Genomic DNA, 23,064 nt, shown 5'->3' with positions numbered 1-23,064 from the left:
TAAATTTTCTGATACATATGAACTTTCAAAGTTAATTAAAATGCTATGAACTTAGTTTTTTTAAAAAAACTTACTCTACAGGCTCAACAAAATATTTAAAATTGTATTTTCTCTTAAGCACTGTTTTTTTTTTTTTTAAGGTAACATTTCTAAGAGCAAGTTGGTTAAGCTGTCTAGTTTTCCTATGACAGTATGTTGTTTAGTTTAACCTACTAATTCGATCAGGCATTTCTATTGATTCACCTGGAAAAGGGGATACAACAGAACATTTTTAAGAGCTCATTTTAGCAGTTTTATTCAACAGATGCCATAAATTAACTACATTCAGAAAAAAAATTTAAACAAAGAACAAAGCCACCCTATCTAGCATTCTCTCACTCACAAAGAAGTACCAAAGATATGTTTATGTTCCACTAACCAAGTATGAAGCAAAATCATTAAAATATTACAACTGCTAACCACAGAAGACTAGAAATCAAATAGTTTCATATCCAGTATACAGGCACCAAAAACTTCAATTTCCAGCTGTTTTCTTTTTTCTAATTCATATTATGGATTTACTTACAAGGAGCTTATTCTTATAGGATTAATTCAATTACTCAATGGTGAATAGATTTTAGCTCAGAATTTTTAAAGGATGACTTGCTTTAAGTTACTGTTCTACCTGCTGCTCTATTTCTGCTCACACTTGCATATGGCCAAACAGATCATGCTCTGATCAGGTAAGTATACTGTAATCTACTTTTATGTTTAGGAGTTGGCATAGGGTTAAAAGGCACAAAGCTATATTTTAGTACTCATATTTCTTATTACTTATTTGTAGAAGAACTTCTTTGGATCCTGCTTAAATGATCACCAAGAAACTGCAAATTTCTATGGGGGAAAATGTGAGTCCTCTTCATAAATTTTAGCAGTCTTCAAGGACATATACATCAAAATTTGGTGGCCTTTTACGTATTAGAATTGTAAATGACATAACTGCACTTTACTGTTCAACACCCTTTTAGTTTAATATTTATAGCCATTTCCTCATATTTTCTTTAAAATCTATCAGTATAGCATTTCATTTCTATGCATGTATATGTATAGTAATTCATAAAACTAAATAGCAAACTGATATTCTACACCAGTTCATTTATCTCAATATATATTTTGGAATATAACGGCAATATTAAAAATATCAATTCCCTCTAAGCTGATAATACTATAAGATTTTACACAAAGTTAAAGTTTTTTTCTTTTTGGAAAAGTTTCATTGTTTAAAGTCCACACATTTGACACCTTGATAAGGAAAATGTAAATGTGTCATATAACATTTATTCCATCAATTTAAACTGAAGTGTCTCATGGAGCTAAACACTAAAGGAATTTAAATAAAAAAGCAGTAACCTGTATGTACACAAAATGATCATTCCATAAATATTTACATGACAAGGGAAAAAATGGAGAATCACTAAAACTGGAAGTTGCTACAGGTGTGATAATCCTTTCTCAAGACATTTTAGTTAGGAATCATGTAAGCTTTTAAAATGAAAATAATTGTAGAAGCGTAACTAAAATATTCCATTTTAGTTTTCAATTACTATTTAAAGGAGCCAGTAGGTCATAAACAGTCCAAGATTTCAGGAACCAACTATTCAGTTTAGTTTTCAGTATCAAATCTTTTTCTTCATCTCTCATGATGAAACTAAACTTACTTACAGAAAAAATAAAGAGTACGCTAAAAGGTATAAATAAAAATTCCAGTTCATCCTCCTTTATAAAGACTGGTAAGCCGCTCTAATTCTTTACAGTTGTCCATGCTCAAGGCATCTGCCTTCCTTCGGAGTCGATCATCACGGTACACTTTTGCTGCATACTGCATATCTGTTTCTGTTAAGAAAGAAAAATATTTTGCTAATTGAATAAAATTTTTGTCACCTAGTTGCTTAAGCTCAAGTGATGCTTTACAGGAGCCCTTCGATATATTTTGATTAACTGACTTAAAAAAATGCAAGTACAACTCCTAAAAGCTGTTTTAGTAGGAAAAAAAAAATTTTAATGAAAACTTTATCTGAAGTCTAGCAGGTAAAACAAACACAGAAAAGAAATAAGGATAGAATCCTGTCAATTCATGTTGGAATCCTTTCTCTCTACTCCTGTTCCCCAGTGGTTTAAAAACTATTCCTCTGAAGCATCATCCTGGCCTCTTTTCCTAAAAATATTATATGCTTTTAAATACTGCCAGTGGTTATTTTTGCTGTGGCCTTCTGTTAAGATTTCAGATTATTCCAAGACTTAAGTATTTAATACAAAAATTTTAAATCTTGTTCTGAGTTTACTTAAAAAATACATATAATAATGTTACTGAAGGAACATAGATTAAAAAAATGCTTGTTATACGATCATAATATTGCTATTCAGCAAATAAGTACTTCTGAGGCTTCCTTCAGTGTGTAGACAGCACAGCTACTAATGATATACAGACTACAAATCAAAATTCTTCAAGGAGTATTCCTTGTTTTTTCCTGTTACTCTCAGTCATTTCACTGTTTATTAATACCTGTAAAGACCAGGAGCACTTAAAGAAGATTTAACAAAAAAAGAAATCAGTTACTTTCTGGAACACAATGGTCAAAGTAGAAGACATCTGGTTTATATGGATTAGTCAAGATCACATTAAAAATATACTCACAGTTAAGAGAGCATTCCATTTGTAAAAATCTCCAGAAATAATCTTTACTAAATCAACTGGACTAGGATTAACAACTCAATCAATATTATACTATGCCTTTTATTTACACATAATGCACTTATATCTATTTACAGATGATTCTTCCCAAAGGAGAAATTTGAGACTTAGATAAACCAAAGTTCACACTGCTAACTAATGGCAGAGTCTAGATTCCAATCCAACTCTCCAATGCCTAGCCTAATATTCGTTCAATTATTTAAAGTACTGCTTGGGCTGGATAGTTTTTTTGTTGTGGGGGGCCTGTCCTGTGCATTGTAGGATGTTTAGCAGCATCCCTGACCTTAACCCACTAGATGCCAGTAGCAATCCCTTTCCATTCCCATCCCATGATGACACACAAAACTATCTCCAGACATTACCAAACATCTCTAGAGATGGGTAGGGTGGAGGGAGGGTAGCAACTCATTCCCAGCTGAAAATCTAAAAGTCACTAGTCTAATGTAACCTTCTCCACACTGAAGACAGACTGATTTCACAAACTCATTGAGTTAGAAGTCAAGGAGGTCACATCTCTAACTGCCACTATATAGAGGAAAAAACCAAGACCAGAGAGGTTAAGGACTCTCTTGGAAGTTACATTTTATCAACTCTTCCCTAGCAAGGGGGAGATGATGATAATCGCCGACATTTTCTGAGCATTTACTATGTGTGAAGTATTTTATTGCCTGATTTAATTTTCACAACAAACCCCATAAAGCTGGTTATTTCTGAGAAGACTTTGGAGCACAGGGCCTGGATTCGAGAGACAAATTGTCTGGTTTTGAATCACAAACAACCTCTATGACCTTGGGCAAGTTAGTAATCTCTCTTTGCTTCAGTTTCTTCATGTGTAAAATGAGTATAGTAACCTCACAGGGTTGTTGTGGAGATTAAATGAGTTAATACTTATAACATGCTTGGGACAGTGACTGAAACAGTAGGCATTATATAAGTGATAGCTATTATTTCCTCCGCCCACTCATCATCACCCATTTTACACATGAAATAAACTCATAGAGGTTACAATTCGTCAGCTAAAATCGTCAGCTAAAAATTTCAGAGCTAGGATTCAACTTTACTCTGTTTAATTCCAAAGTCAGTTCTCCTTACACTACACTATATGGTCTACATTATTATTCATAACAATGGTCACAAAAACAAGAACCACAACACTCAGTTCACGTGCAACATCTCAGCAGATTCTTATGGTCAATCTTTATAGATGGAACTGTTCCTTAAATTAACAAAACTGAGGCTGGAAAAGCCTAAGCAAATTAAGTGTTCCGAAGAGCCTCTCTGTGAACAAAGTAAAGAAAAATGAAATGTCAACAAAACTCATTGTACATTAAATTCTAAATACTAAAGCTAAATTAACAAAGAGTTTCAAACTTAACCCTGAAAACAGGATGCATCTTAAAATTGATGACACAGTTTATCTCCCAGGATTTTTTTTCTTTCTTGGTGGTACATAAAAGAATGATGTGTCTTACGATGGATATTATCAGTACAATAAAATTTGGTATTCCTTATTCAACCAAATATTTATCGATAACAACAATACACAAGTACCATCTTACTATGTGTGAATTCCTGTGTTAGGCCACATGTAAAATCTCATTTAAGTACTGTGCCCCAATTACGTGCCAGGGAATTCCAGAACATTCCTTGAATAGGGAAATCTACATTAATCAGTTCCAAAGACTGTGAATAAGTTTTAAAATGTTAAACCCATGACAAACTTACTTTGTTGTCTTTCTTTCCAGCAATTATTTCGAATATTAGTCACATAATCTTCTTCCACACTCTTTTCTACCTTTTGTAATAACATTCCTTTATATTCATTTTTAAAGTCCTTGTTGACATAATAAACAACACCCAAGTTTTCTGTCTGCATTTTAATAGTTTGCCCTGTTCCACTGTAAAAGAGATGCAGCAACATTATTTTAATTAAAATTGGACATTCCAATATGCTACTATAAACCAAGCGAACAAAAACAATTAACAATCATTGAAAAGTTAATATTGGTAATACAGGTTGAGCATCCCTAATCCGAAAATCTGAAATCCAAAATGCTCTAAAACTAAGACTTTCTGAGCATCGACAAGATGGCACAAGTGAAAAATTCCAAAGCTGACCTCATATGATGGGTCACCTTTTAATCAAAACACAGCATCATAGGTGGAAACTAAAAGCCTGTAGTTGTTTGTTGTTGCTATTGTTTAACAGCTAACACAGGTATTCCGGTGATGCTACTATGCTGGTTAGTTAACCCTGAACACATTATTTTTTCACTGTTAAATATTTATATGTGAATTAGAGTAAGAAAATGATTGCTTATCAGTAGCATATAAATTCAGAATCAGGAATGATGCCAAACAACCACAGGTTGTCCACATGGGTGGCTGAGATTGTGATACCTTTGCTTTCTGACAGTTTAATGTATACAAACTTTGTTTCATGTACAAAGTTACTAAAAATATTGTATAAAATTACCTTCAACCTATGTGTATAGGGTATATATAAAACATAAATTTCATTTTTAGACTTGGGTACCATTCTCAAGACATCTGATAAAATATACGCAAATATTACAAAATCTGAAAAAATCCAAAATCCAAAACACTTCTGGTCCCAAGCATTTTGGATAAGAAATACTCAACCTGTAATTTATTTACGTTCTGTCAAATTGCCCAAAAGAATGATTTCATGTCACAAAGTAACCACAGTTTTAAATACACTATGCTTTTATAAAGTTATCTCAATTTTTCATTAATAAAAATCTTATTTGGAATAAAGTAATTCTTATTTTTAGACCAATGTGATTGTAATACTGTAAAATCACTGCCAATATGATTTTTATTATTTTTTCTTTATCTGCTTTTTATTTGTTCATGCTGCTATTAACAGCCAATATGATGTTATAGTTTCCTTTATGTTCACTGTTTTAAAGTTGTCTAGAATGGATGCTGTATTAAATTTCCTTTATGTCCTGACCTCTTATATATAAAGTATATGGTGAAAAAAATACACCATAAAAAAGTAATATTTGCTTTTATTTAATCAATATTTTGCAAAATGAAGAGTAAAGTCATTTTCCCCTTAATGATATAAAACTATGTAAGATCAATCATTGCTCTTTTTGTCTTTAAAGTAGTTTTGTCCTTTAGAGTATTTTTTGCCTTTAATGGCAACACATTACCTACCACATTAAATTGTTATCAAGTTCAAATATAGCATTTCTGTCCTTATCCACAGTAGGAGAATAGAAATGTAAATTAACAACATAAGACAAATTTATTACTTAAAGTAACTAATTTAAAAATTAGATAGAAATTTAAAATCTGGTACACTTGCAGTAATAGATTTGGCACTTCAAAGTTTACACGAGCACAAGCTCTTTAAAGGAAGCTAGGTCAGAAATAGCAACAATTCATTTTTGTAAAACTTCACTTAGCTACTTACGATCTGGGATATAAGGAATAAGGAGGATTAGAGACCATCAACTGGCTTAATAATGACACGAGGATCAATACAATTATGGGCATCAGCTGGATAAACACAGAAAAACCTCCCTATAAAAAATCATCAAAGAATAACAAATTGTAATATAACTGTAGTTGTTAATAATCCGACAGTTGTCATACATTTTGAGGCAGAAAGAGCATTTGAGATCATGTAGTTCAGTGCTTTCAAATCTGCTAACAATACCAATGGGGTGATTCTTAAATATAACTGCCCAGGCACATCACCAGGAGATTCTGATTTTTAAAACACTGATAAAATGTGATTTCATTTTATAGATGAGGAAGTCCTCATTTCTTTCTCTCTCTCTTTCCCGACTCCCTCCCCCGACACACACAGAGACTCTATCAATATGCTGCAGGCTGTAAAACCATGTTTTACCTTGGATTTGAGGGTAGAAGATGGGAGCTGATGAGTGGCAAAGCTGGGGGCCAGGCCTTTTAATTTCTAGTCTAGTGCTCTTTCCATTTACCTTTCCACTTCATGTAATTAAACTGCTATAGGCAATTAGGTATAACTGCATTAGAACAAGGAAAGTTACCTCCAATTCAAGTTTTTCAGTATTCTAAATTCTTCAGGACCAACAATAACAAGTTGCCTTCACAACATGCACAATGCAGGTGTACCTTCATTAGAATCACAGAATAACAAATCTAAAGGGGTCATACTATCCAACCACCCAGGGCTGACCTCTCCTCCTATTCCTACAATATCCCTAAGGATTTTCTAGTCTCTACCAAACACCTCTAGTAAGAGAAAAACTCAATATTTCCTACAACAACTTGCCCTCTTTCCAGACAACTCTAATTGCTTTTCCTGAGCTGAAATTTGCCATTTTGTGATTTCTAGTCATAAACGTACATCTCCTCTTTCCTCTTCTCTTTCATGTCCACTATGTCGATGCTGATGTTGTTGGCTATAACCAGCTCTTCCATTTGAAAAAGAATGTACACTACCTAAAAGATTAAAAGCAGAGTTAAATTAGGGAGAGCAATTATGATCAGAAAAAGTATATTTTCTTTTACATTTTTCTTTAATTATTAAAAATTAGTAAAATAATGCATGTTTATTTTCAGTAGTAAATACTTATTGCCCTCTCCTCTTGTGAGTGAAGGGTGGATAGAAATAGGAATGATTCTTCCCAATCTGCTTCCTTTACAGGTAGAAGTTCCTTCTTTATGAAAACTTGACTAAGAGCTTCTCCACACACATAGAGGTTTTTATAAACCTCTTTTGTTTATGACTAGTTGTTTTTATAAATGTTGTATTATTACTTTGAAACTTTGCTTTTTGCATTTATCAATGAATCATAAACATCTCTAGAAATCAAAAGATAGTATTCAAATTCATTGTTTAAAAATAGCTCTATAATATATCTTGGTATAGATGGACCACAATTTATTCCAACATTCTCTTGCTGATCAACATTCAAGTTGTTTTCATATAAGATGAGCAATCAGAAATGGCTACCATTGACAAACTATGTTAAAACTAGCAAAATAACTGCAAATCAAATATCAGAAGAAAATTTACTATTGCCTGAAAGATTTCTGATTGTTTCTAGTATATTTCCAGTCTAAATTATTAGTTTTAATAATTTTTCTGTAATTATATATTCTAACATGTCAAAACACAGGTTATATTTTCAGTCATTAATTTGCATTTATATATCCTCTTTCCTTCAAGGATGCTTTGCAAAATGTCCTATCAATGACCACAACCTTGCCGGGCATGGTGGCTCCCCTCTGTAATCTCAGCACAGGATTTGGGAGGCTAAGGTGGGAGGATCACTTGAGGCCAGGAGTTCAAGACTAGCCTGGACAACACAGCAAGACCCTGTCTCTACAAAAGTTTTAAAAAACTTAGCCAGACATGGTGGTACATGCCTGTAGTACCAGCAACTTGGGAGGCTGAGGTGGGAGGATTGGTGGAACCTAGGATTTTGAGGCTGCACTGAGCTATGATCATCCCAGTGTATTCCAGCCTGGGCAACAGAGCAAGACCCTGTTTCTATTAAAAAATAAAAAGAAATGACCACAACCTTTCTCAATAATATTCAGAGAGGGCCACCAGGTCCAATTACATTGCTACATTCATGAAGATTCTCCTAATGTTGAATGGGATTTACTTCAGCGCCTGAAGTAAATTTTGTAAACAAGACTAAAGCTATAATTTTAAGTACCTTAGAGGAGCTACATTCAAGGAAAATAGATTTCCACACTAACAACTCACAGTACAGTAAGTCCTCACTTAATGTCATCCAGAGGTCCTTGGAAACTGCAGCTTCAAGTAAACATGATGTACTATATGCCTTAGCAATTTAACTCTCGTTTATATCAATTAGCCTGTGGTAAAATTAGTTGTTATACAGAACATTGTTTCACTTACAGTCACAGTTTCCAAAAACCTTATGTTAAGTGACCACTTACTGTAAATGTAAGTGGCGTTTAATACTATTTATGTTGGTAGTATAAAATCTATCTATTTAGTGGTATCACTACAATATTTCACTTTGATAGTCTAGTTAAAGTTAGCTATTTCTATTTTAATGTAACCTTAAAAATCCACTTACTTTGAGTATAACCTATGAATCAGACTTTCTACTGTTTAAATGGAAATAGAGATGAGTACCTCTACATAAATCCAAATTAGTCAACTATAATATTATTGATAAAAGACGTACAAAGATTTCTAGAGAAGCAATGTCAAATAGTCATCTGGGTTTAAGTAAAGAAAACCATTCATAATTGTAATAGTACTTACCTAAGACACAGACATTACATTTCATGCTTACATTCCCTTTCAGCTTTATATAAAATACAGAATATCTGTACTCTTCATTTTTTTTTTAATTAAAATATGTTCTAGGAAAAAGGCAGGCTATTATAAAAGTAATCACCCTAACATTTTTCTCCTGCTTTCATGAAAGACCATCACAGGATCATAACACTACAAGAAATGTAGGAGAAAAGATAGATACATCTCTAAATAATGTAACTGGAGGTAAGACTCTGTAGCTTCATAAAATATAGTATCTATAATTACATTAAAATACCTGAAGGAAATCCACCCCCAAAAAATATATTAAACAAGTCTTCTGGAGTTATATCAGCTTCACAACCTCTATGGAAATTAAATCTGCCATTGTTTTGGTGGTTACATGCTTGTTCTTCATTGCCCGTGAGGTCATACTGTTTTCGCTTTTCTGGATTACTTAAAACAGCATAAGCATTTCCAATCTCTGAAAAAGTAATGGGTAAAAGTTGGTAAGCAAAGTTTTTATATTATAAAAGTCTACCCCACATGAAAACTAATGTCGTGCTGAAAAAAAAAAAAAGACTACCTGAAACTAATTCAGAAAATTGTTAAAAATATGTTCTTTTAAAGCTATACATTGTGTACAATTACACATATTATCTCTCAATACAACTTTTTATACCAGACAAGTATCTCTACTGCCTTGAAAACAAAGGAATATCCATCTTCCTTTTTTAATATTGTGCTCCATCTCCTAAAATCCTGCCTCTTAAGCCATTTTTCAAGTGGTTTAAACAAATAACAATAGCAGTAGCTACCATTTATTGAGTACCTAAGAACTGCCAGGCTCTGCACCCAATACCTTATTACATTGTCCATTATTATCCCCACCTTACAAATGAGGGCCCTGAAATTCAAGAACTCAAATTCTTCTTAGCACAATAAGTACACTCTCTTTATGCAGCCTATACCAAAAATCGTTTTTTGCACCGTGGAGCCTGCATGAGCTATTCTTTCATTCTATCATCCCGCACAACTTATCCCCTAAAACAGTAAACTCTATTAAGACAGGGACTGTGTTTATGTTTTCATGGCCGTATCCTCAAGGTCCAGCATAAAGTCTGAATTAGTTTTTAAATAAATACAGACAGTCCTCGGTTTTTGTTTCACTTTGCTACCTTCATAACATTTATTTATAAAAAATAATTCTATTTCCCATCTCACAGTCCCAAATCCAAGAGGTAATGGTACACTGGTTACCAGAATTTACTTAAAACAGCATAAGCATTTCCAGTCCCTGAAAAAGAAATGAGTAAAAGTTGGCAAGCAAAGTTTTTATATTATAAAAGGCTGCCTCACACAAAAACTAATGTCATGCTGAAAAAAAAGACTACCTGAAACTAATCCAGAAAATTGTTAAAGTTTACAAATTTACCAATTTACAAGTTGTAATGCTTTGAATCTAAAACTAGGAACTACCCTATTCTTATTATTCTGACATTTCTAATAATCACTTCATAAATACATCTTGCTTCTTAAACTAGATTGTAAGCCTCTTGCAATACAATATTTTGCAATATTTTAAAAATAGTTTTGGATCCCATGTGGTGGCTGCCATAGATACTGTACAAGCAAACAGATGCTCATTAGGTAGTTGTTTTTGGATGATTACACATTATCCTGAAATTAATTGTATACAATATTATGGATATTTTCTTCTAATCGAGCTTCTTAAAACTGGGATTCAGAGATTGCTTTCAGGTGGTATGTGTACCCTGCTGTATGAAAAATTAGGTGGATGGTCCATCTATTTGAGGAGTACTTTCTTCAGATTCTCAAAGAATCTGTGACTCAGAAATGTAGCCATCATTTTATGAATTATTTCAAAGGGAAAGCACAGTCAAAGATAGAAACAATGTACTTACAAACAACACCAAGGTATTAACTCATACCTAAAAAAAGAAGCATTATCTATCAGTCTCCTAAAATTGTAGTTTTAGTAACAATATCAATTTTAGGATTTAACATCTATAAACTAAAAGGGCTATCCCATGTTATGTAACAATGCTACTTTAATAGTTTTAATACTTTAAAACTATTAATATATAGGCAACTCAATTCTATTTTAAGGCTTCCTTTTTTAGAAAAAGTAATTTCTAAACATTAAGATATTTAGATGGTATTTGAGAAATACTGTCATAATCTAAAATTGTACACATAAGACAATTTATATATTGTGGCCAGAGTAATTTTCTATTCATTTACTTTGTGATATTATACCCATATAATCAAGATTTTTTGCAGTTCCTTATTATCTAAATAATTATATCCAAAATTTATTTTGGTATTCAGAAGTTTTACAAAATGCATTTCTATCTCATTTTCACTTATCTGACCAAAAGGTACCTTCCACTTCATTTATTTTTCTTTAAACTTTTAATACACAGATCCGCTATGCCTTTTGCCTAATTTTTCCCAATAGTAATATTTTGCAAAATTATCTTACAATATCACAAACAGGATATTGATACTGATATAGTCAGGATAGAGAACATTTCTAATACCACCCTCATGCTGATCTTTCATAACCACATCCAACTCCTCCTCCTTCCCTTCCCAACCCCTGACAACCATTCATCTATTCTCCATTTTGACAGTTTTGTCATTTCAAGAATATTGTATTAATGAATTAACACAGTACATAAATGGGATTATATTATATGATATATAAATTGATTGAAACCTTTTGGGATTGGCTTTGTAAATCATAACACTCTGGAGATCCAGGTTGTCATATTTGCCAACAGTTCATTTCTTTTTATCAGTGAGTAGTAGTCCATGGTTAAGGATGTACCACTGTTTGTTTAACCATTTACCACTGAATAACATCTAGTTTTTCTCTAGTTTTTGGCTATTACAAATAAAACTGCTATATACATTCATGTACAGGATTATGTGTAAACATAAATCTTCATTTCTCTGGAATAAATCCCCAGGAGTGCATTGTTGGGTTGTATAGTAGCTGCATATATTTTTGAGAAACTGCCCAACTATTGTGCAGAATGGCTGTGTCATTACGTATCCCATCAACAATGAGTGATCCATTCTCTGCATCCATACCAGCATTTGGTATTGTCATTATTTTTCAGCTGATAAATGTGTAGTGATATCCCATTTTGGTTTTACTTTGCATTTCTCTAATGACTAATGAATGACAGTGAAAATCTTTCACTGTGCTTATCTGCCCTCTGTATATCATCTTCAATGGGATATCTCTTCATTTTCTTGACCATTCTAATGGGATTGTCTGTTATTTTACTTTTGAGTGTTGGGAGTTCTTTATGTTTAATATATTCAAGATACCTGTCCTTTGTCAAATATGTGCCTGGCAAATCTTTTTTCCCATCCTGGAGCTTCTTTTCATCCTTGTAATAGGGCAGAGCAAACTTTAAAAATCTTAAAGTACAACTTAACAACTTTTCCTTTTATGTACTGTGCTTTTGGGGTTAAGTCTTAAAAAATCATTGCCTCGCCCTAGATCCTAAAGATTTACTCCCATGATTGTTGATTAAGTGTTATGTTTTATATTTACATTCATGATCTATTTTGAGTTCATTTTGTGTATAAGGGATGATACTTTTTGTCGGGGTTAATTTTTTGGCCTATGGGTGTCCAGTTGCCTCAAAACCAACTGTTGAAAAGGCTGTCTTTCCTCCATCGAATTGCTTTTGCATCTTTGTCAAAAACCAGTTGGCTATATTAGTATCAGTCTGTTTCTGGGTTTCCTATCTTGTTCTACTGATCTATGTGTATATTTCTCTGCCAATACCACACAGTTTTGTTTACTATTGATATAGTAAATCCTGAAATCAGGAACACTGATTACTCCAACTACATTCTTTTAATAAAAATAAATGTTTTTAAATATTCAGGTTCTTTCTTCCCCTCATATGAATTTTAGAATAAAACTTGTTTCTATCTACAAAACAAATCCTGCTAGGATTTTGACAGGAATTGTGTTAAACCTGTATATCAATTTGTGATGACTTGACATCTTTTTTTTTTTTTTTTTTTTGAGACAGAGTTTTGCTTTTGTTGCCCAGGCTGGAGTACAATGGCACGATCTTGGCTCACTGCAACCTCCGCCTCCCAGGTTCAAGTGATTCTCCTACCTCAGCCTTCTGGACTTACAGGCATGTGCCACCACACCTGGCTAATTCTGTACTTTTAGTAGAGACAGGGTATCTCTGTGTTGGTCAGGCTGGTCTAGAACTCCCAATCTCAGGTGATCTGCCCACCTCGGCCTCCCAAAGTGCTGGGATTACAGGTGTGAGCCACCTCGCCCAGCTGACTTGACATCTTTACTATGTTGAATCTTCCCATCCATGAACGTGATATTTCAGTCCATTTATTTAGCTATTTTCTGATTTCTTTAATAAATATTGTATAGCTTTCAGTATATAAATTTGATACAAGTTTTATTAAATTTACATCTAGTATTTTTTTGTATGTATGGTTGTAAATGCTAATGTATTAATTTTAGTGTCTAAATGTTCATTGCCAGTAAATAGAAATGCAATTAATTTTTTATATATTTATATTGTGTCCTGCAATCTTACGGGATTCACTTTGTAGTTACAGTTTTTTTCTGTAGATTCCTTGGATTTCTACATAGATAATCATGTCATTTGCATATAAGTAGTTTTAGCTCTTCTTTTCCAACCTGTATGCCTTTTATTTCCTTTTTCTCTCTTTAACACAGTGGTTACTACTTCCTGCACTTTGTCGAATAAGAGTGGTAAAGAGACATTCTTGCTTTATTCTTGATCATAAGGGAAAAGCATTCAGTCTTTCACCATTTAATGTTAGCTTACAGGAGTTCTGTAGTTGCTCTTCATCAAGTTGAGGCAGTTCCCTTCTATTGCTATTTTTTCTGACAGTTTTTATCATGAATGGGTGGTGAAATGTATCAAATGCTTTTATTCCACTGATTAATATAATCGTGGGATTTTTTTTCCTTTAGTCTATTAATGTGGTGGATTACACTTATTGATCTTCAAATAGTGAATTGAGTTTGCTACCTTCAAATAAACTTCTATTGTTTGGGGTATATTATTCTTTTTATATACTGCAAAATTCTGGTATTTTGTTAAGGATGTTTGGGTTTATTCCACAAAGTATACTGGTCTGTAGTTTTTTTTTGTTTTGTTTTTGTTTTTTTGTAATGTCTTTGGTTTTGATATAAGCAAGGTAAAACATTTCTTAACATTAACTGGAAAATGTCTCTTCCTCTTCTATTTTCTGGAAGAGATTCTGTAGAATTAGTTTTAATTCTTCCTTAAAAAGTTTGATAGACTTCTTCAATAAGAGGATCTGAAGGCCGGGCACGGTGGCTCACGCTTGTAATCCCAGCACTCTGGGAGGCCGAGGCGGGTGGATCATGAGGTCAGGAGATCGAGACCATCCTGGCTAACATGGTGAAACCCCGTCTCTACTAAAAAATACAAAAAATTAGCGGGGTGTGGTGGTGGGCACCTGTAGTCCCAGCTTCTTGGGAGGCTGAGGCAGGAGAATGGTGTGAACCTGGGAACCAGAGCTTGCAGTGAGCCAAGATCGCGCCACAGCACTCCAGCCTGGGCAACAGAGCAAGACTCCGTCTCAAAAAAAAAAAAAGTGGGGGGGCGGGAATCTGAGTCTGGATATTTCTTTTTTGGGAATTTTGTAATTACAACTTTAATTCACTGAACAGTTCTTAGTCCATTTTGTGTTGCTATAGAAGAATACCTGAGACTAGCTTACGGTTCTATAGGCTGAGAAGTTTGTGGGCATGGCCTTGGCTTCTGGTGAGGGCTTTTGTGCTACATCACATGGTGGAGAAAATCAAAGTGGAAGCAGACAGGTGCAAAGAGGGGAAACCCTGAGGGGTGTCCTGGCTTTATAACAACCCACTCACTCAGGAAATAATCAATTCCTGCGAGAACTAATCTAGCCTCAAAAGAGCAAGAACTTACTACTGTGAGAACAGCACCAAGACATTCATGAGGGATCTGCCCCCATAACAAAAACACTTCCCACTAGGCTACACCTCCCAACACTGCCACACTGGGGATCAAATTTCAATATACCCAAACCACAGCAATTTCTATAAGGCTATTCACATTACCTATATCAGACTGAGTTGTGATCATTTGTATTTTTCAACTAATTGAACCATCTTATCTAATTTGTAAACTTACGTGTATGGAATTGTTCATAGTATTCTTATTATCCTTTTGATGTCTGCAGTGATATCCTTGTCTCTGACACCATTTCTGACAATGGTTATTTCTGTCTTCTCTCTTTTTTTGGTCAGTCTTTCAATTTTATTGATTTTTTTCAGAGAACCAGCTCTGTTTCATTGATATTCACTATTGCTACTCTTTTCAATTCTGATTTCTACTCTTATAATTTCCTTCTTTTGCTTGCTTTGAGTTTATTTTGCTATTCTTTTTCTAGATTTGTAAGGTAGAAGCACAGATAACTGATTTGAGACTGTTCCTCTTTTCTAACATATGCATTTCATGTTACAAGTTTCCTCTCAGCATTCCTTCAGCTGGTCTTCTCAAATTTTGATTGTTGTATTTTCATTTTTAGTTATATATATATATATATATATATACACATACACACACACACACACACATATATATATATACACACACATATATATATATATTTTTTGAGATGGAGTCTTGCTCTGTTGCCCAGGTTGGAGTGCAGTAGCGCAATCTCGGCTCACTGTGAGCTCTGCCTCCTGGGTTCATGCCATTCTCCTGCTTCAGCCTCCTGAGTAGCTGGGACCACAGGTGCCGGCCACCACACCCGGCTTTTTGTATTTTTGGTAGAGACAGGGCTTCACCGTGTTAGCCAGAATGGTCTCGATCTCCTGACCTTGTGATCCACCCGCCTCAGCCTCCCAAAGTGCTGGGATTACAGGCGTGAGCCACTGTGCCCGGCCAAGTTAGTTCAATATATTTTTTAAAATTTGTTTTGATATTTCCTGTTTGACCCGTGGATACTTTAGAAGTATGTGTTCAGTTTCCAAGGATTGGACGTTTTCCTATTACCTTTGTGTTACTGATTTCCACTTTGATTCCATTGTGGTTGGTGAACATACTTGTATGATTTCAATATTTTAAATTAGTGGAGGTTTATCTTATGACTCAGGATATGGTCTATCTTCCTGTGTGTTCTGTGGGCACTTGAAAAGAATTTGCAGTCCGCTGTTGTTGAGCGGCATGTATAAATGTTGATTAGATCTTGTTGGGTGATGGTGGTGTTTAGTTCTTCTATATTCTTGTTGATTTTCTGTTTAATTGTTCTATCAGTTATGAGAGAGAGGTATCAGAGTCTCCAACTATAACTGTGACTTTGTCTATTTCTTCCTCCAGTTCTATTAGTTTTTGCTTTACATATTTTGCAGCTGTCTTTCAGTGCATATACATTTATGTCTTAAAGGACTGACCCTTTTATCATGTACATGTTCATAATGTACTACTCTGGCAATGTTTTTACTCTAAAGTCTACTTGCTCTAATATTAATATAGCAACTCCTGTTTTCTTTTGACTAATATTTGCATGATATAGTTTTTCAATCTTATTTTTATTCTGGACATAGTGTTATCAAATAATTTTCTTGTAGACAACATACAGCAAAATCATGTTTTGTTTTTAAAACAAGGTCTCGCTCTGTTACCCCAGCTGGAGTGCAGTGGCACAATCACAGGTCACTGCAGCCCCAACCCCCCAGGCTCAAGTGATTCTCCTGCCTCAGCCTCCTAAGTAGCTGGGATAACAGACACGTGCTACCACATCCAGCTGATTTTTTAATTTTTTGTAGAGATGGGGGTCTCACTGTTGGCTAGGTTGATCTTGAACTCATGGGCTCAACTGATCCTCCCACCTTCGCCTCCCAAAGTGCTAGGAATATATAGGCGTGAGCCACTTCACCTAGTGAAATCATGCTTTTAAAACGCATTATACCAAAAGACTTTTAATTGGCATAGACAGGTCACTTACATGTAATGTAATTACTGATAAGTTAGGGTTTAAGCCTGCTATTTTATTTTTTATTTTCTGTCCTTTCATTCCTGTTTTCTTTTTCCTGACATCCTGTGAGTTAGTTACTTGAACATTTTTTAGAATTCCATTTTGACTTATCTATAGTCTGTTCGGAGTATATATCTTTGTGTAACTTTTTAGTGGTTGCTCTAGGCATTATATATACATTATATACACATAATTTATATGTATTATATATACATAATATATACATAATTTATAATCCTCTGGTGTCATCATTTTGTTAGTTTGAATTAAGTACAGAATCCTTACCTCCCTTTACTTCCCTTTATCTTTCCCTATTTAAAACATAATTGCCAGCCAGGCGCGGTGGCTCATGCCTGTAATCCCAGTACTTTGGGAGGCTGAGACGGGTGGATCACGTGATTGAGAGATCGAGACCATCCTGGTCAACATGGTGAAACCCCGTCTCTACTAAAAATATAAAAAAAAAATTAGCTGGGTGTGGTGGCGCAAGCCTGTAATCCCAGCTACTCAGGAGGCTGAGGCAGGAAAATCGCTTGAACCCGGGAGACGGAGGTTGTAGTGAGCAGAGATTGTGCCACTGCACTCCAGCCTGGGTGACAGAGAGAGATTACATCTCAAAAAAACAAACAAAAAAATAATTGCCTTATATATTTTCTTTACATACATCTAAAACCTTATCAATGTTGTAATTTTTGCTTCAAATATCAAACTCAAGAGAAGCAAAAGTATACTGTATTTAACCATATTTTTGCTTACCATGTGTCTTAGTCCATTCAGATTGCTATAACAAAATATCATAAATTGGATAGTTTATAACCAAATCTATTTCTCACAGCTACAGAGGCTGAGGCTTAGATCAAGACACTGGCAGCCTCAGTGTCTTGGTGAGGGCCTGCTTTCTGGTTCATAAATGGTTCCTTCTAACTGTGTCTTCACAAGGTAGAATCCCACCTCCCAAAGGCCTCACCTCCTAATACCATCACATTTGTGACTAGGTTTCAACATACAAACTTTGGGGCACCACAAATAATACCAGAGTACCGTGTTCTTTCTTTCCTCTTGATATTTCAAGATTCTTTCTTTTATTGTGTCCTTTTGTTTAAAGAACTTCCTTTAGCTATTCTCTTAGGTTGTATTTGCTCATGACAAATTTTCCCATTTTTCCTTCATCTGACAAATGTCTGGATTTCCCCTTCATTCCTGAAAGATATTTTTGCTGAGTATAGGATTCTAGGTTGACAGTTCCTTTTCCTTCAGCACTTGAAATATGTGCCACTTCTTTCTGGCCTCTGTGGTTTCTGATGTGAAATCTGCTGTCACTTAAATTGCTTTCCCCCCTATAGGTAAAGCATCATTTCTCTTTTGCTGTTTTCAAGCCTTTGTCTTTAGTTTTCAAAAGTTTGACAATTATGTGTCTTGGTATGGCTTTCTTTGGGTTTATCAGTTTGGGGTTCATTCAGCTGGAATCTATAGGCTTCTATCTTTTGCCAAATTTGGGAAGTTTTCAACCTTTAATTTTCTGAGTACCTTTTCAGCTCTGCCTTCTTTCTCCCTTTCTTCTAGGACACTAATCACCTAAATATTAGATCTTGTGCTATAGTCCCACCAGTCTCTGAGGCTATGTCCTTTTTCATTTGAGCTTATTTTCTATGTTCAAATTGGATAACATCTATTTTTCTATTTTCTAGCTCGCCAATTATTTCCTCTATCTGTCCATTCTGCTGTTTATTCCACTTACTGATAGTTTTTATTTTTGAGTTGTAAAATTTCTATTTTGTTCTTTATACTTTAATAGCTTTGCTCAGACTTTCTATTGCTTTGCAAAGATTATTTTGTTTTAAGCTTATTTGTAGTTGCTCATTGAAACATATGATGACCCATTGAAACATTTATATGATCATAAACATTCTATAGTTTTGAGATATTCCTGGTTCTTAGACTGACAAGTAATTTTCAACTGAAACTTCATAATATGGGGTATTATCTTATGAGAGTCTGGATCTTATTTATATATTTTGTTTTTATTGTATTCCTCTGACTCCACTTCAGCAGAAAAGGGGGAATACCATCTCATTGTTCCTAAGCGGGAGTGGAAGTCCAGGTTTTTTCCCTTGGCCTTTGAAGACACTCAAGGGGAAGGGACCCATTGGATAGATACAGAAGTTCCCTTATGGGAATATCAGACCTCCACTTATATCTCGCTGGCTAGGAGGAGAAGAGATGCTTCATTACTGTTCTCCATTTAACTTCACTGACACCATAAGGAAATGACTTTGTTACCTCTGGGTGGTGATTAAAGTCCTGACTGTACATTAGGCTACCTCTGATACTACCCCAGCAGGGAGAATGAGCACCCTTTCACTGCTAGGTGGAGGTGAAAGTTCACATGATCCCCACTGACACTGTGAGGGAAGCCTTTCTTACTACCCAGCATAAATGAAAGTTTAAGCTATCTAGTTAACCTTCTCTGTTACCATCCCAGGAGGGAGCTTAGAGCATCTCATTACAGCATAGAGGGGGTGGTAGTCTAGGCTCTCTACTCAGCCTTTGCTAGTGTGGGTCAGAGTGGGGCAACAGTTTTTCCTGTGGTGTTTGCAGTAGAGTGGCTACTGTTTTTCTGTCTTTCTAGGCTATCCCTTTCCTGATCATTTGGCTAGATAAGGCAGGCTTTTCTTGGGGCTTTTCTGTCTATACTTATTGGTGTTTTTGTGTTACCTACTCCTCCAGCATCTAATCTGGGATATATATGGGGTAAAAAAAGAATACGTAGGCCACGCACGGTGGCTCATGCTGGTAATCCCAGCACTTTGGGAGGCTGAGGTGGGTGCATCACAAGGTCAGGAGTTCAAGACCAGCCTGGCCAAGATAGTGAAAACCCCATCTCTAGTAAAAATAAAAAAAAAATTAGCCAGGTGTAGTGGCAGGCGCCTGTAATCCCAGCTACTCAGAAAGCTGAGGCAGAGACTTACTTGAAGCCAAGAGGCAGAGGTTGCAGTGAGCCAAGACTGTGTCACTGCATTCCAGCCTGGGCGACACAGAAAGACTCCGTCAAAAACAAACAAACAAACAAACAAAAAAACCTAAGCAACTAACTGCTGTGTTGTTCTTTGAATCCTGAGGTCCCTACCTAGTTGGTCTACCTTTTTTCTCTCCACCTTTCAGAGTCTTCCTTTGTTTGTTTTCTTTATTTTATATATTAATGTTTGGGGTTTTCAGTTGTACTCATTGGGAGAAATAGGGAAAAGTATATCTGTCCTATCTTCCTGAAAGTGGAAGTCCTCATGGAATTTTAGATCACCCACCTCATTCTCGCTGCCAAGCTTTTGCTATCCCCTCTCTTCTCTAACCATAGACATCATGCTAACTCTTAAGAAAATTCTTAATTTTAACCTTAATTCTAACTATTATGAAGGCTTCTCCAACTACTCTGCTCACAATGAGACTTCATCTTTCTAACCTTTCTTTGGACATCTGTAGTCTGTTTTAGTATTTAAATATAGTTGGTCTTCTGTGAGATCCTGGGTAAATCTGAGTCTCAATTTTCTTATTCTTGAAATGAGGATGACACTGGTCTCTTAACTACTTCATGAGATTTTTTAATAAGCATTAAATTTAAAAATGGGAATGAAAAACTGTAAGATGTTTCTTAAATGTGAGGCATTACTATACCACAAAAGTTCTGTGTAAGGTTTATCTCCCCTTTATGAATTATAAATTCTTTGGGGAAGAAGATATCTCAGATTCTCTCATTGTACTTCTCTACAAGAACTAACCCAAATGGCAGAATTAAACTCTTTGTACTTAGAGATATACTCTAGATGTTCATATTGAACTACCAGAACTAATACAAGCAACAACTCCCATTCCACTATTACTTGTCAAGAAAACACATAAACAACTAATATATGCTCTATTACTACATTCATGTGTATGTCAATAGACACAGGTATTATTCAAATAGTCTCTGAAATACTTGGGAATCTTTGAAGATAATGTAGAATGGGTATGTTTTGAAGACGTCTACATCAGAAAAAAGGAAAGGGACTCATTTCATTAAAATGTGTTTTAAAATATGTTTACATGTATTTTGCAAGTCACTTTACATGTAAATAAAATACTCCCCACTTGGGAAACTTATAATCCTAACTGGAAAGGCAAAATAGCTACATGAACGTATGAGTTCATTCTCCTTGAGAACAATCTTTTTTATTTTTAAAGCTTTACAAAACACACAAATGAAACATCTCTTCATTTAATTACTAATTACCTCTTCATTTTCTATTCTTGAAGGAAATAAAAGCAAGTAGTTTCCATTTTCTGAAAAAAGTGTTTTAGTAATTACAGAGCAATCAATCCATACTTTAGCTTTTATAAAAAAGACAACAGTATTGTCTTTGCTCAGAGATACATGGCTTAGTATTCCAAAAACAGACTGGTTGGTTAAAAATAAAATAAGATGATACAGAAGACAATGAGAAGATCCTGTATGCTAAATGAATGAAACCTGCCATTTCTGTGTGATGATGCTATCTGTAATATTTTCTAATTAACTACTGTTACTAGCCAAGCATTTGTGGATTACAACTTGAGTTTTCTATGTAGTTTCCACTCAGTGAAAAATAGGCTCATCAGCCAATTCCCTATTCTGATCCTCTTTGGGACTAATAAACTGGCATTCTGATTTACAGGTAATCTCTTTGTGTACTGAACAATGTGATCCTCTCCTCTTGATATAAATCATCTCCTGGCATGTTGGTAAGTATTAAGTCTCTAGTTTTGCAAAGCAGAGCACTAAACTCTGAAATGTACCACACAAAAGTATAACCAGCTTTGTAAAACCCCACTGAGTGTCTAGCTGGCTTCCTTAGGTGACATCTATGCTGCTAACCTATTCAAAACACTACAGAGGCTGTAGAAATATGTTACATACATTTAGTGTTATTCCAAGATGCTAATATGACTTCAATACAGAAGTTGAAGAAATAGTTTAATGTTCTTAGCATTAATGAAGAATTAACACTGAAATCACTTAGCAGATCACAATCATATGAATAATCCACTGCCAAAATATTTTAAACGTTTTTAAAACTCAAAAAACTTTAAATTAAATTTGTGGAACTCATAAATCTAAACTCACTTTTAGCTTTTGGGGGAATATATGATAATAAATTAGCTATTTAAAGATTTCAGTTACATTTTCTGGTAACTCTGTGACTGCATACATTAGGCTCAAGCTATAACACAAATTAAACAAATATTTATTCTACTTGACAATTCCATCAGAAATTTCCCAACTTTCTGTACTATTGAATTATAAATTAACCTAAGTGCTATTATCTGTGTTATTTTTAAAAATGAAAGCTTTACTTTTGTTTAATAAAGGTGTGTATTTGGAGGAAAGAAAATAATGGCACTATTTTCTGGACACATTCTTCAGGTAATGAACTGATGGAAATGTAATTTGCAAGTTAGTGTTTTCGAGTAAAGCTTTTCCTGTACTTTCAACATGCCACTTTTACTTTAAGGAAACAAACTGAGACGTCTCTCCCTGTCACAGTGGTAATTTACTGTCACCAGCACCCCTTTGGCAGTGGCTTTTACTAGAATATATTATTAATTCCCAAATGTATTTTCCTTGGCAACTTCCTTCAAGAAACAAAACTGTTTTGGAAACAATCTTATCAGTATTTTCATGAAGGACCAATTGATTCTTCTATCTTTTTGGAAGATGTTTAAAATGAGTATCTACTTCCAGTGATTCTAAGACCCCACCATTGTACTGTAAACATTATACACTGGCTTTATGAATGCCAAATTCACAAGAATGAACAATCACAAATTTAGCCATTTAACTATGAATTAGAAATAAATTATTACAAATAAATTGTATTTAACAAAATATAAAATGACAAAATCACTTCCCTGAAATTTATTAAATTGGCAAAAAATTTAAAGACTATTGGGATGGAAAACAAAAAATAAA

At 34.5% G+C, this 23,064-nt stretch overlaps 1 protein-coding gene across 2 annotated transcripts in view; it reads right to left on the bottom strand.

Annotated features, from left to right (window-relative positions):
• Positions 1–279: 279 nt before the first annotated feature.
• LOC105486361 (DnaJ heat shock protein family (Hsp40) member B14) overlaps positions 280–23,064 on the bottom strand; it is a 47,667-nt gene continuing 24,882 nt past the window's right edge. For both annotated transcript variants that reach the window (XM_011749215.2, XM_011749216.2), the window contains 5 exons: positions 9,292–9,477; positions 7,098–7,192; positions 6,177–6,286; positions 4,457–4,629; positions 280–1,872 (listed from right to left, as the gene is read on the bottom strand). In XM_011749215.2, the coding sequence (XP_011747517.1) occupies positions 1,748–1,872; positions 4,457–4,629; positions 6,177–6,286; positions 7,098–7,192; positions 9,292–9,477 (689 nt within the window). In that variant the 3' untranslated portion in view covers positions 280–1,747. The remainder of the gene's footprint in view (positions 1,873–4,456; positions 4,630–6,176; positions 6,287–7,097; positions 7,193–9,291; positions 9,478–23,064) is intronic.

Source organism: Macaca nemestrina, chromosome 3 (genome assembly GCF_043159975.1).
Source record: "Macaca nemestrina isolate mMacNem1 chromosome 3, mMacNem.hap1, whole genome shotgun sequence".
Taxonomy (NCBI): Eukaryota; Metazoa; Chordata; class Mammalia; order Primates; family Cercopithecidae; genus Macaca; species Macaca nemestrina.
Note: the sequence above shows the minus strand (reverse complement) of the source record. Positions and strands in the feature narration are given on the sequence as shown.